This window comes from Haliotis asinina, chromosome 13 (assembly GCF_037392515.1).
Source record: "Haliotis asinina isolate JCU_RB_2024 chromosome 13, JCU_Hal_asi_v2, whole genome shotgun sequence".
Lineage (NCBI taxonomy): Eukaryota > Metazoa > Mollusca > Gastropoda > Lepetellida > Haliotidae > Haliotis > Haliotis asinina.
In genome coordinates this window covers 34,928,672-34,941,662 of record NC_090292.1, presented here as the reverse complement: position 1 = coordinate 34,941,662, position 12,991 = coordinate 34,928,672, and the positions used below count along the sequence as shown (strand labels likewise).

General features: G+C 40.4%; 2 protein-coding genes across 6 annotated transcripts in view; one reads left to right on the top strand and one right to left on the bottom strand.

Moving 5' to 3' along the window:
• LOC137260325 (1-deoxyxylulose-5-phosphate synthase YajO-like) overlaps positions 1-7,357 on the top strand; it is a 32,768-nt gene extending 25,411 nt beyond the window's left edge. For all 5 annotated transcript variants that reach the window (XM_067798002.1, XM_067798004.1, XM_067798003.1 and 2 more), the window contains exons 6-10: positions 269-442; positions 1,199-1,296; positions 2,324-2,511; positions 5,116-5,255; positions 5,951-7,357. In XM_067798002.1, coding sequence (XP_067654103.1) covers positions 269-442; positions 1,199-1,296; positions 2,324-2,511; positions 5,116-5,255; positions 5,951-6,064 — 714 coding nt within the window. In that variant the 3' untranslated portion in view covers positions 6,065-7,357. The remainder of the gene's footprint in view (positions 1-268; positions 443-1,198; positions 1,297-2,323; positions 2,512-5,115; positions 5,256-5,950) is intronic.
• A 680-nt stretch (positions 7,358-8,037) lies between these two features.
• Positions 8,038-12,991, bottom strand: part of LOC137260323 (sulfide:quinone oxidoreductase, mitochondrial-like) — a 56,632-nt gene continuing 51,678 nt past the window's right edge. Inside the window, exon 10 of the mRNA XM_067798000.1 lies at positions 8,038-12,759. Coding sequence (XP_067654101.1) covers positions 12,699-12,759 — 61 coding nt within the window. The 3' untranslated portion in view covers positions 8,038-12,698. The remainder of the gene's footprint in view (positions 12,760-12,991) is intronic.

The following is a 12,991-nucleotide window of genomic DNA, read 5'->3' as shown; positions in this document are numbered from 1 at the left end:
GATGCCTCCATTTTCATGACAGGAACAAGGGCAAGTGGAGATGACAAATGCTCCGATTAACTGACATGCAACAATGCTCAGCAACAGAGATTCTTATCTAGATTCTGAAATCTGTTGTAGTCTAGTATTAACCCACTTTTAGCAATATGACAATAATATGCACCTAGTCTTATCTAGTGTGAATTTGCTTAACAGCAAGGTAACCTCTCTGGCAGCACAGGTAACATGACTTGCCCGGAACTTGACAATGTGTCACTGTCTATATCAGACACACTTCTGGGACAAAGGGACACCTGTTGAGGAGACTCTACGAACCTTTGACGACCTGGTGCGGTGCGGTAAAATCCGATATGGCGGAAACAGTAACCTGTGTGGGTGGATGGTGCAGAAGATTGCAGACATGACAGACCGACTCGGGATTAATCCATTCATCAGTCTACAGGTCTAACTCTTTTCTCAGTTGCTAGTGCATCTAGAGGGTGTCTGTATCTGTGGCGGTGTCTGTACCTGTGGCGGTGTCTGTATCTGTGACGGTGTCTGTATCTCTGACAGTGTCTGTGGCTGCTGTTATTCATGCAGTAACTGTATGTCTGTGTGGTGTTTGAGTTCACAGGTCTGTGGGTGGTGTTTGGTTACAAACATTCAGGCAGAAACTATGTCTGTAGCTGGTGTTTTGCCACATACATTCACGTAGAAACTGTGTCTGTAGCTGGTGTTTTGCGATAAACATTCACGCAGAAACTGTGTCTGTAGCTGGTGTTTTGCCACATACATTCACGTAGAAACTGTGTCTGTACCTGGTGTTTTGCGATAAAAACATTCACGTAGAAACTGTGTCTGTAGCTGGTGTTTTGCCACATACATTCACGTAGAAACTGTGTCTGTAGCTGGTGTTTTGCGATAAACATTCACGTAGAAACTGTGTCTGTAGCTGGTGTTTTGCCACATACATTCACGTAGAAACTGTGTCTGTAGCTTGGCCACATACATTCACGTAGAAACTGTGTCTGTAGCTGGTGTTTGGCCACGTACATTCACGTAGAAACTGTCTGTAGCTGGTGTTTGGCCACAAACATTCTCGTAGAAACTGTGTTTGTAGCTGGTGTTTGGCCACAGATATTCACGTAGAAACTGTGTCTGTAGCTGGTGCTTCACCACAGATATTCACATGGTAATTGTGTGTGATTCTTGTTTACAGCAGCGCTACAGTCTGGGTAGCCGTGACTCTGAGTGGGATGCCTTCGCTGTTTGTAACCAGGTGGGTGTCGGTGTGATGGCCTGGGGGACGCTCATGAGGTGAGACATTCTGACGGCATCGGCTTACTATCTGGTTGCGTGAAAAGGGAGACTTCAATATCTCCTTCATGTTAACCATTTGCGACGTCATTTTTTAAATCATTCACTCATGCACCTGTATAATGTATTCCAGCTTGTTCATGCACTTGTATATATATTGCAAATGGCTCCAGATATATATTTCAGCTTGCTCGATGAGTCGAAGTCTAAAAAAAATGGAATTGCTAAAACTACTAAACTGGGTGTTGGGAGTGGGATTAAGCCTAAATAAGCCCTTGAGGGGCACCTGGTCTAGAACGACCAGTCTTTGTTATGACTTAGCAGCATCATAATCGGTGAGGCTGCTAGGCTGGATGACAGCCATATTGTTTGTCATCGAATGATGTCTCTGGCTCAACAATCAGAATATTTACGTGGCGGTGGTAAATTGAACCTAAATAAGACCTTAAGGACACATGGTCCAGAATTCCCACTACAACACTACTCTCCTACTGCAAACACAGGAAACCCAGGGGAAAAGCATACCATGCTATAGGTGTGCTCGTTGCTTGTTGCTTGTTGCTTGTATCAAAACCAAGCACAATTGTAGCAAATCAAGCAAAATCAATCAAAGGAAATGGGGACACTTCTCCAGCAAGGTCTCAAAAGACTTCTGCCATGTTGGAAGTTGTTTGTGGCTCGGGGTCTACTCTCAGATAGTTGGTACCACCTCAGATTCTCATATATCTGGCTTGCAATATGTGGTATTTCCTCTTCGCTTCCCGAAGGGTAAATGACTGGATCTTGGCATCTTCGAGCGATAGCATTGTTCCTGGCACAATATCTCTAACTGGAGTGCACTTGCCCCAGCGGAATTTTTTGGGACATTCTTTGTTCCACCAGAACTAGATTTGCACACAACTCTGCTATTTTTAGTGGCTTTGGGAGCCATACTGGCCGTGTGGAGGCTCCAAGCCCATGGTGCGATCCCGAACCTCCCTGTACTACTACTGGTACACTATTACAAAAGCTGTATATATTGTGACAGCGGCTTACTGACTGGGAAGTACAAGCAAGGACAGCTGCCTGTCAACAGTGGAAAGGAGACCCGTCTGTCCTGGCTGGCAGAGGACGAATCCCGGTGTCGGAGAATCTTCCCGTCGTGGACAAAGGTGCAGGAAGACACACGGCTGTGGGAGACACTTGACGTTCTTAAGCAGCTTGCCAACACTCACAGTAGGTACCCCACACCTCGGTTCTCACACACTTGGCCAACACTCACAGTAGGAACCACACACCTCGGTTCTCTCACACACCTCGCCAACACTCACAGTAGGCACCCAACACTTCGGTTCTCTCGCACACCTCGCCAACACTCACAGTAGGCACCCAACACCTCGGTTCTCTCGTACACCTCGCCAACATTCACTAAAGGTACTACCCTCGCTAAAGGTACTACCCTCTGACTTCCATAATGTTATGTTCGTACAATCAGCTATTTGCTAAAATAAACCAGAATGCATGATGGTCAATTTCCGAAAAAGCATTTGATGTATTATATACACAAAGACTTTAATTAAGCTTCCCTGACATATCTCGCGATTGAATGAGCCCCGAACACTTATATATCTTGCGAGGTTGTTGTGGTGATTGTCCGTGCGCTTCCAACAATTTTAGAGTTTCAAAACAATAATACAAAGCCTGTGAAGGAACCTTTGAAAACAGATAGAGGAACACCTTTGGTTTCATGTAATCCATTATCTTTTTCCTCGGTGTGTTACACATGTATAACTAATCAATGTTAATCTTTAACACTGGGCATATATTTCGCATCTGTGGTAATATTTAAGAGTGACTTTTGGGGGATCATTCATATATTCTTCAGCGACTTCAGTTAATTCTATTTGGGGTATGACAGCAAGGGTACACGAATGTTCGGTTTCAGAAATATTATTGAGTCTTTTTTGAGTTTCTCCTTTGGGATTTAATGTAGCTTGGGGGTTTGGGGGTTTTGTTTTTTGTTTGTTTTTTGTTTTGTTTTGTTGTTATTGTTGTTGTTTGTTTGTTTTGTTTTTGTTTTAAAAATATTTGCATATTCGATAAAACGAATCTCCTTTGTAATTATTAAACCCTTTTCAAATATGTAAACACAAAAATAAGGTGATCATGTAATAATTAGAATATAGCTTTAACAAATATGTTTTCTCCTTTTAGGTGTACGAAGCAGGCTTAATTCTTTTAAATAGATAAGTAAAAACAAAAACAGCAATACAATGATAGGGAGTGCCTCGGTGATATTAAGAAACATTGGCATCAAACAGGGTTGGAGTTATCGTTCCTGTCAAAAGTAGTTCTGATGTTCCTATGCTAATATTCGAGAGGGACGCAAGTCCCTGTTCGGCTTGTCCGGGCAAAACGCGAGTATGTCACAAATGGAATGGTCTGAGATTCTGTCTTGTATGTAAAGCATATATAGAAGATGAATATATTGATAATGATATGTGCATTTCTGTTCACGAGATGAATACTCATAACGCTAACACTCAAAGCAGGCATATTATTACCCCGGATAACCCTTGTTGCATGATAGGCGCTAGAAGGTTATAGTCACATGACCTATCCCACCGGGTACCCATCATCTGCTGGGTTACCAGAAGAAGTCTTGAACAAACTCACGTGCCTGAGGTGAGATCGCATGTACTGGTTCTTGGTGTGATGACCTGCTATAAGCAAGGACCTCTGATATATTTTTGATTAACAATTTGCAAGTTATACATCGTTTGCAAATCCCCTTAAACAATATAAAACTTGAGACAGTCTTAGTGTTAGACCAGTCTAACACGATATATTGATTATGCATACAAAAATTAGAAAATGCATATAAGAATATTGCTAAGTTTTGTTCAGCAATAGGTACATGCTAAAATTAAAATTTATTCGGCGTAAATGTTAGACGATGCATATAGACAGCTAAATGATGAGCATAATTTGGATGGAATTGCTTCATTTTGGGTTGTTGATAGATGGTGGGTTTACTAATGCCAATGCAGACAATAACGCCTAGAGTCTTAAACAAACAGTTCCACTGATTTACGTACACACGGGTGCATGCACGAAACTAATGAAAACAGTAGGCCAAATATAAACATCTGCTTAAGTTCACCAAGGGTCTGCCAAGTATGAAAAAGTACATATATAAAAAAGTATAACAAAGAAATACATTACTCATGTTGTGGCTAAATAGACTTGCTTTTACGACGAATTTTCTTCTAAATATATATTCAGTATCCACAAGCGAAATGTAGCCCTTATCGACTATGTAGGGGGCGCGGTGGTCGAGCGGTCAGAGTCACCAAACTAGTGATTCAGCGAGCTTAAGATGCCGGGATCGAGCCCATCTTGGAGTCTACTTTGTGTGTAGTCTTTCAGTGTTGTCACATCCGTTAGTGTACAGTACAACCGTATGCACGTGGAAGTTCCCCTGAATCGAGACAGTGGTCTCATGAATACGTGCTTTCACATAGCTACGGATACAGCAACGTGCAGCAATAGATATGACACATCTGGGAAAGCCACATAAAGTTGGCGGGCCTAATGGTTGCATGACTTCTATAATCACCAGTGAGTTGGTATTGAAAATACGATATACGAATTTATCGTTAAATGACATCCACTTATCGAGGGGGAAATAAAACGCCTTTGCGCAGGTGAGCCGGATATTGGCGCTATACAAATATTGATATGTATATATGTATGCATGTGTTTAGCGTATGTATACGGACCGGTGGCCTGATGATCATACAAACGAGTCATGATCGTCCGACCTGCTGTATGTTCCAGACAGGAGTGTGTCCCAAGTTGCACAAAAGTGGGTCCTGCAGAAAAACATATCATCAATAATTATCGGCAGCAGGGACTTGCCTCAACTCCAAGCCAACATGGTGGCGGGCCATACAGACTGGGAACTCTCATCACAGGAGGTTAGTATCGTGTCCTCTTGTCTCTCATTTGTGGTAGGCACCTTGACGTCAATCCTAGATCAGCACCTCATACTGATGATGATGATGATAATGATGATGATCTTGCTTGGGGTATTATTTGTTTGGGGGGTATTTTTTGTTTTGGTCATGTTTCGTTATTTTCTTTAGTTTGTTTTGGGGTTTTTTTTGTTGCTGTGTTTGTGTTTTAATGTCCACGTGTGCGTGTGTTTGTATGGGGGGGGGGGGAGGGGGTTAGGTTATGTTTGTAGTGTTCAGTGAACTCTGCAGCACCATTCTCTTGGTGGTAGCGTGGTAAGCCGGTTCTCTGCAGTGAATTAGTATTTATATGGCGGCGGCTTGTCATTCGAGTCTGGACCAGACCAGTCTGGATCAACGGCATGGGCCTCGAACTACGCATTGAGGATACAATAACAAGAGTCATCCAAGTCAGTGAGTCTGACCACCCGGGTTGCTGAAGACCAGGGTGTCGTGTACAACCTTAGCACTAAGACTGTCATACGTCTATAAGATATTGTAGTTGTGATCACCTGAGCGCTGAGGTTGTTTTGTTCAACGGCACCCAGCCCTAAGCCCGGATCTTCACAGGTCGCTCTTTTGATACGACTTAGGGATACTTCAGCCAGTTTGCAACTCCGATGTCTCTGTGTGTGACTTTGTGATTGTTGTTGTTGTAGATGCAGCTCCTACATGAAGTGTCGAATATATCGCTTCCATATGAACAGGAAAGTTTCCGGGCAATGGGTACTGGCAATACCAGTAGATACAACCGCTTTAACCCGCAGTACTAGTACCGGTCAGGTGAGGCTTCCGCGACCTATGGCATCATGAATGTAAATATGTATTGGTAATAAAGTCATTAACCTTATGTATATAAACAATCCCAACAAACCCATCTAAAATGTGTATAAATATTTTATACTTTGAATCTCATTATGTGAAATATTTTATGTGCGCTTCGTCAGGTTTCTGTGCATAGTTTCGACGGGTGATTTGACTGCAGTTGTCATTGTCAAAATACACTTGAAGTATAAATATTGTTAGTAACATTAACTGATGCATTGTATGTACATGAGACGTACTGAACGATAAATGTTCCTGAAGGTCCAGAGATTTAATTTGACAATTCTTTATAAATCAAATAAAGACAAATTAAAAACGTTTGCACTGCACCTGTCTCCTTAAATGAGAGACAGATTTGAAAATAATCCATTATGTTATTGGTTGAACAATTATTCCCATGCGTGTAGTTTAAAATATGTAGATTGGCTCCTTCCAAAAACACTGTAAATCGACAGGGCGTGGTCCCCTAATTTGATAACACTCGGCAATGATTTTCAAAATATCGGTTGAACAAAAAATAAAAATATACATACACCCGATCAGCCTAAGGTTGATTTCATGATGTTACTTATTGGTTAGTTAGATTCTGCCCACTTACTTCTATCCCGTTTAGAATTAACAGTATCAGTGGTTCTCCTGATTATCTGGTTTACACACCACGTTATGATGACATGTACCATCTGCAGGCTAACGTACCAGCTTATACTATCAGCGTTCATAACTTAGATAAGGTAGTGCAAATGACCAACTGTAACAGGCACCAAGTTGTGATGGGTGTCTTGAATATTTGATTTGCACTTAGGACCATGGATGGTACTTTTTAGTTGATGTTGTTGTTGTGGTATTCAGAATCTGCTATTATTTATAGAATTCAAAACATTAACCCTCCCGCTGGACCCCCAGATATTGTTCCATTGTGGCTTCATGACTTAAAATATCACCCAGGCTTTATATTTCCAGTAGAACATTAGGACAGCTTAACACATTTATTCAGTACTGGCTCAAAGGATTCATCCACGTTGGGCCTAGGTATGCAGCACTTTTCTAACTTGGATGTATTGAAGTGAAATGATCCCCTCAGTAATTGCAAATGAGTTTTCATAACTGCTTCCCACAGTAATAGTATCACTAGTGTATGTTGACCTTCCACTCTCTTGCATAATGTCTGTCATTCATTACTTTGTCATGATTTGCATAGATTAGTAAATCTAGTGAATATTATAATACAGCTGTTTAACGTATGGCCTATCTTTGTTATTTGTTTCATGCTCACCAAGTGCCCATGACATAGGTGTCATAGGCATCTCCCTGTTGGTATCAACAGCAATGTGAAAACTCAAAGTACAATGACTATCAGATCAAATACCTGGGTAACAATCAGAGAATAAATTACAGAAGTAGAACACTTGAGAAAGATAGCAAAGCCTCTATTATTTCAATTTAGGCTTCAGTTCAACGGGCCGTGTCAACCTTGGTTTAAGCCATACATCATGGGCACTGACTTGACAACCATTTCAGTTGCTTTCACTTTTGTTTGCACCCTGTAACGATCTTGGTTGGAAATGCTCTTCCATAACCGAAGCTTGTTGTAAGAGGTGACAAACCGACTGGGTGGTTGGACATATTGACTTGCTTGAGACACATCATTGTATCCCAGTTGTGTTGATTGATGCTCAGAATATCAATCACTGGATTGTCTGGTCCAGACTTCATTATTTACAAACTGTTGTCATATAGCTGGAACACTGCTGAGTGGGGCGTTAAAAATCATCAATCCTTTTTGAATGCTCCGCATTACTTAGGAATAATACTTTACTTTACAGAAATAACTTCCAGTGTTCAGTAATGTTCATTATATGAAGCTGTCAGGTAAACCATAGTCCCCCTAAAACATTTTAGTTAAGAGAAACACAAGACTCACAAGATTTCTTCTCCTTTAATGCTGGTGACATGATGAGGCACCTGACTGCCCTCCTTTCAGTGTTACACTGCTTGTAATGCATCTACATGGTGAGGAAAGTGTCTAAAGAGAATCCTAACATCATTAAAATTCAAAACATTCAGACTTGGGATCAAACCATCCCTTATACTTCAAAATTAAGCAAATGAAAAAAGAAAAACAAAATGTTTAAGCATACTATTCCATTTTCAAACCAAATGGGTAAAAACTACCCCCAGGCTATTCAAGTCCAAACCAGTTGTACGTATACAGGGGTGACCAATGACATATTTTGGAGTGTAATAAATGTAACAAAATATGCTCTATATTTCTCTGAAAGGGTAATATGGTCTGATGCTACACAAAGTCGTCCATCAGAAGGTGTTATCAGTGAGAGAAGTTTAGAACGTATTACCTTAGCGCCATGTTAACTGTACAAAATAAAAGTGTATTTTTATTTTGAAGATCGATATGCTTGTTATTGACAGTATATGTTTGGTGTGTACACAAAATGGTGTCTGCCTGACAACTGGACTTGTAAAATCAGTGAAACATATTCTGACAAACAACTGGTACTGTATCTACAACAAATTGTTTAATTATGTTTAAGCTGAGGGAGCAAATGCTTCAATGTGCAAAATACTTAAAATAAAGCAGTGAAAGTCGGTAAAATACATGAGTACATTGTGAAATCAAAACACTGAAAGACAAGCAGGAGGCGATGCTACACCAGCTATACACACAAGTACAATAGATGTGAACACCACCACAGGAATGTGATCTAATGGAAGTAGTGGTGCGTGGACCAGTAAACCCGGACGTTGACCCCGATCTCAATACCAGGATCCGTAATAATCATGCAACTAACAGATAAAACAATGTAATATGTTATTCTGATTAAAAGGTTGCATTATTTACAGTCACCTGTTCTAAATATAACACAGAATTAAGATATTAAAAACAGTCTCCAGGCTGCCATTGCTTACAAATTTGACACCAGGAATTAACATATCCAGTATCTGGGTATGGTAATAGGGGTGGAGTCCCTGGGTAGAAATGTTAGCTCCCTCACAGCCCAACAAAGTAGCACTCACTTGACACTTAAAGACTCTAATACCATGTTTACAGCACTGATTATGCTTAAATGCCCACACACGCACACATGCACACACGCACACACAGAAAGAGAGACAGAGAGAGAGTCCCAAGGACCTACAAATATGACAAACTCAGTATTTACAGCGATCACTCAAAGTTATTGGGCTTATTTAAAAAAAAATAATATGTGTAATACATATGCAATATTGAACTAAAAACCTGGGGTGGCAAACATCACAAATGAAAATATAGTAAACCCCTGGACATGAAAGGATGACATGTATGGTACATCACTTTAGATAAGCAAAATTTTGATGGCCTAAACAAGAGTCATCAGAAGATGACATATACCACCGGCCCCCACATGTTTGAAAGGACAAATCATCTCACAGTTACTCATTGCTTATTAGACTAAGTTTGAATTGTTTCCATGGAATTCAGGAAAATTATAAGTGCCATATATCTGTAATCAGCAAAGTCACAATTTCAAGATCTGTCTCATATATCTGCCAAGATCTGTTGAAACATATAAACTGGTTTTCGAGTTGTGCTCTGGAAGCGAAGCCCATCCCTCCATTTTGAGACTAAGTCTGAAACGTTTCCATGGAAACCAAGAAAATAATACATCACAAAAACCTTTAAAAACCAAAAGACATCACTTTGGGGTATGCCACACATATGTGCCGTTTTACTGACAGATATTAAGAAGTTTCTGAGTTCTGCTCTGGAAATGAAACACACCTCTCACTTTTTAGACCAAGTCTGAAACGTTTCCATGGAAACCGAGAAAATAATAAGTCACAAGATCCTGTACATAGCAAAAGGCACCACTATAGGTTCTGATTGATATATCTACCAAGTTTTGCAGAAAAATATTGAATGTTTTTTTAGTTCTGCTCCGGAAATGAAGCCCATCCCTCCATTTTGAGACTAAGTCTGAAATGTCTCCATGGAAACCGAGAAAATAATAAATCACAAAAACCTCTATATAGCAAAAGGCACCACTTTGGGATCTGCAACACATATCTGCCAAGTTTTACCAACAGATATTAAGAAGTTTTTGAGTTCTGCTCCAGAAATAAAACACACCTCTCACTTTTGAGAGTAAGTCAAAAAACGTTTCCATGGAGACCAAGAAAATAATACATCACAAAAACTTGTACATAGCAAAAGGCACCACTTCAGGTTCTGATTGATATATCTGCCAAGTTTTGCAGAAAAATATTGAATGGTTTTTGAGTTCTGCTCCGGAAACGAAGCCCAAACCACCATAAGACTAACAATGGTAAAAATCTGTAAATAGCAAAAGGCACAACCATAGGCTGAGATTACTATATCTATCAAGTTTGGTCTAAAAATATTGAACGGTTTCTGAGTTATGCTCCAGAAACAAAATGATTACGGACGGACAGACGGACAGATGAGGTGTCGACTATATCCCCCCCGCATTACATGCCAGGGGGATAAAAAGCAGTTATTGACGTTGAGAGTCAAGATAGAGGGTTGGCTTATCTATGGTAATATACAGTATTACACAAAGGGTAAGACTCACAAACAGTCCATGACAAAGAGACAACGTCTGGAAATACATGTGTATACATATAATGTGTGTATACTGTGTATATACATATACTGTGTGTATACATAGAACTATGTAACAACCACAACTCTTGACACCTACAACACACTTAGGTGATGCAGGAGAATGGACTGCAAGGGAATGTAAGGAGCCAGTAGGTGTACATCTTCTACCTGTGCAGCAGGTGTACTCAGTACATCTTCAACCTGTCTAGCAGGTGTACTCAGTACATCTTCTACCTGTGTAGCAGGTGTACTCAGTACATCTTCTACCTGTGTAGCAGGTGTACTCAGTACATCTTTTTCTTGTGTAGGTGTAGAGTACATCTTACACCTGTAGCAGGTCTACTGAATGCATCTTATACCTGAGTATAGGTGTACTCAGTACATCTATTCCTGTAGTAACATGTGTACTCAGTACAACTTACACCTGTGTAGCAGGTGTCAGTAGGTACATCCTATACCTGTGCAAATGCGCAGTAGAACATACATAGTTTCCCCATTCCAAATGACCAACCATATCCTGAACTAGGCAACCACAGGACAACCACACACCAGGTGAAAACAAGTGCTGCTTACAACAAGCCTTTCGACAACCATGCTGCACCACTCAGAGGAGCTACACCACTACAACATTTGCAGCTAATGCAAGAAGTCAAAACGAAAAACCACAGACATGTCTTACATGTCAGAATGTAGGTCAAGGCCATCATCTAGTACTTTGTTGAACAGATACATCTGGTTTGCCATCAAATGAGAAACTCTTTCACTATGAAAAACATGCTGAATCAAATTCAATATTCATTTTAGAAACACATATAAGGTCAATCATTTTTCATATATACTGAGAGGTGTTCATCAAAGAACCATCTCAGTTTGTCATTTAAACATTTAGACATTTAAAAAAATATGCTGGCTATCTAATCCGTTATTTAACAGGAAGCCACAACTGGTTTCCACAGGTGATATACTTTATTGATCAAGGTCCGTCTCCAAGGGAATATTGTTCATCCAGATTGCATCGTAAACTTTTTCAGACCTTTGTGGTGCAATGACATCAATATGGGATACCATCTTTGTCACTGAAGGTGGCTGGTTGTTCTGACGACATGCAAGTGCTAGTGTGAGTGCCTGTTAGGTTTCATGCTGCACTCTGGGAACCAAAGACATGTCAAACTGGTCAGCGAGCCTAACCACCCAATCCCGTTAGTCGCCTCTTATGAGTTGGTTGCTGATGACCAATTCTAACCAGGATCTTAACATACAAGACTCCAGTGTTACAGAACAAGCCACCAAAAAGATGTAATCTTGAAACATTGAGGTAAACAATACACATGTTCCTAAGGGTTTGTCATTACTGTTTACACACACAGAATGTACGAAAGGCGATAAAGAAACGAAAACTTGTGTGATTTTGCACCAGAAACATATTCACACTCATCAGTAAGAAAGCATCTGACATTGATCTACTCCTGCTGTTATCAAACATCTCTTTGGTGAGATGTGTACACACACTGACCATCTGGTGGGAAGAACCCTGGACAGTCTTCCCATCCTCGATGTTCACACAATCCCTCATGTATGGACCTACCTGAACCAGGTCAATCATCAGCCTGGAAAGGCAAGGTAATGCAAGAAATTAGACTGCATTTTCTAAATATATTCAGTGGCTTGTTGTTCACCACACAAAACACAATGTCAAGCCTTTCTGAAATACTAAACAAAAGATAAATTGCATAGATGTATTTGGGACTTAAAAATATTCCAAAAAGTTTATACTCTAACAGATCTTAAAATCTGAAATTATTCGTCTGTGCTTTAAAGATGAAAAGGCAAGTATCACAGATGTTCACTGGACTTGATCCCCACGGCCGCAGCTCCCTTCAACCAAACTGCTGTTCAATTATACAGTATTTCTGGATGCTTGTCTGCGTGGCATGTTGGCAGCTGCTGGTTGTTGCCCGTGTCTACTTTGACAGTCCCAGGTGAAGCATCTTGCGGGTCAAGGCTGGGCCATTCCAGTTGCCCCTGTAATATACAACATCCATTAATTTGTGATAATCTTGCTTTTATACTGCCCTCCACTGACAGCTTTTTAAAAAAGTATCAACATATTCATTATCAGTATATGGCTTTTGTCACCACAATATGGCTAAAATATTGCCAAGTGATGCAAAATTTTTCTTCATTCAAGGACACACACAAACAGTTGTGGATCAGTGAAACCCCTCAAACAAGCCTCCTCTCTCCAGAACACAAA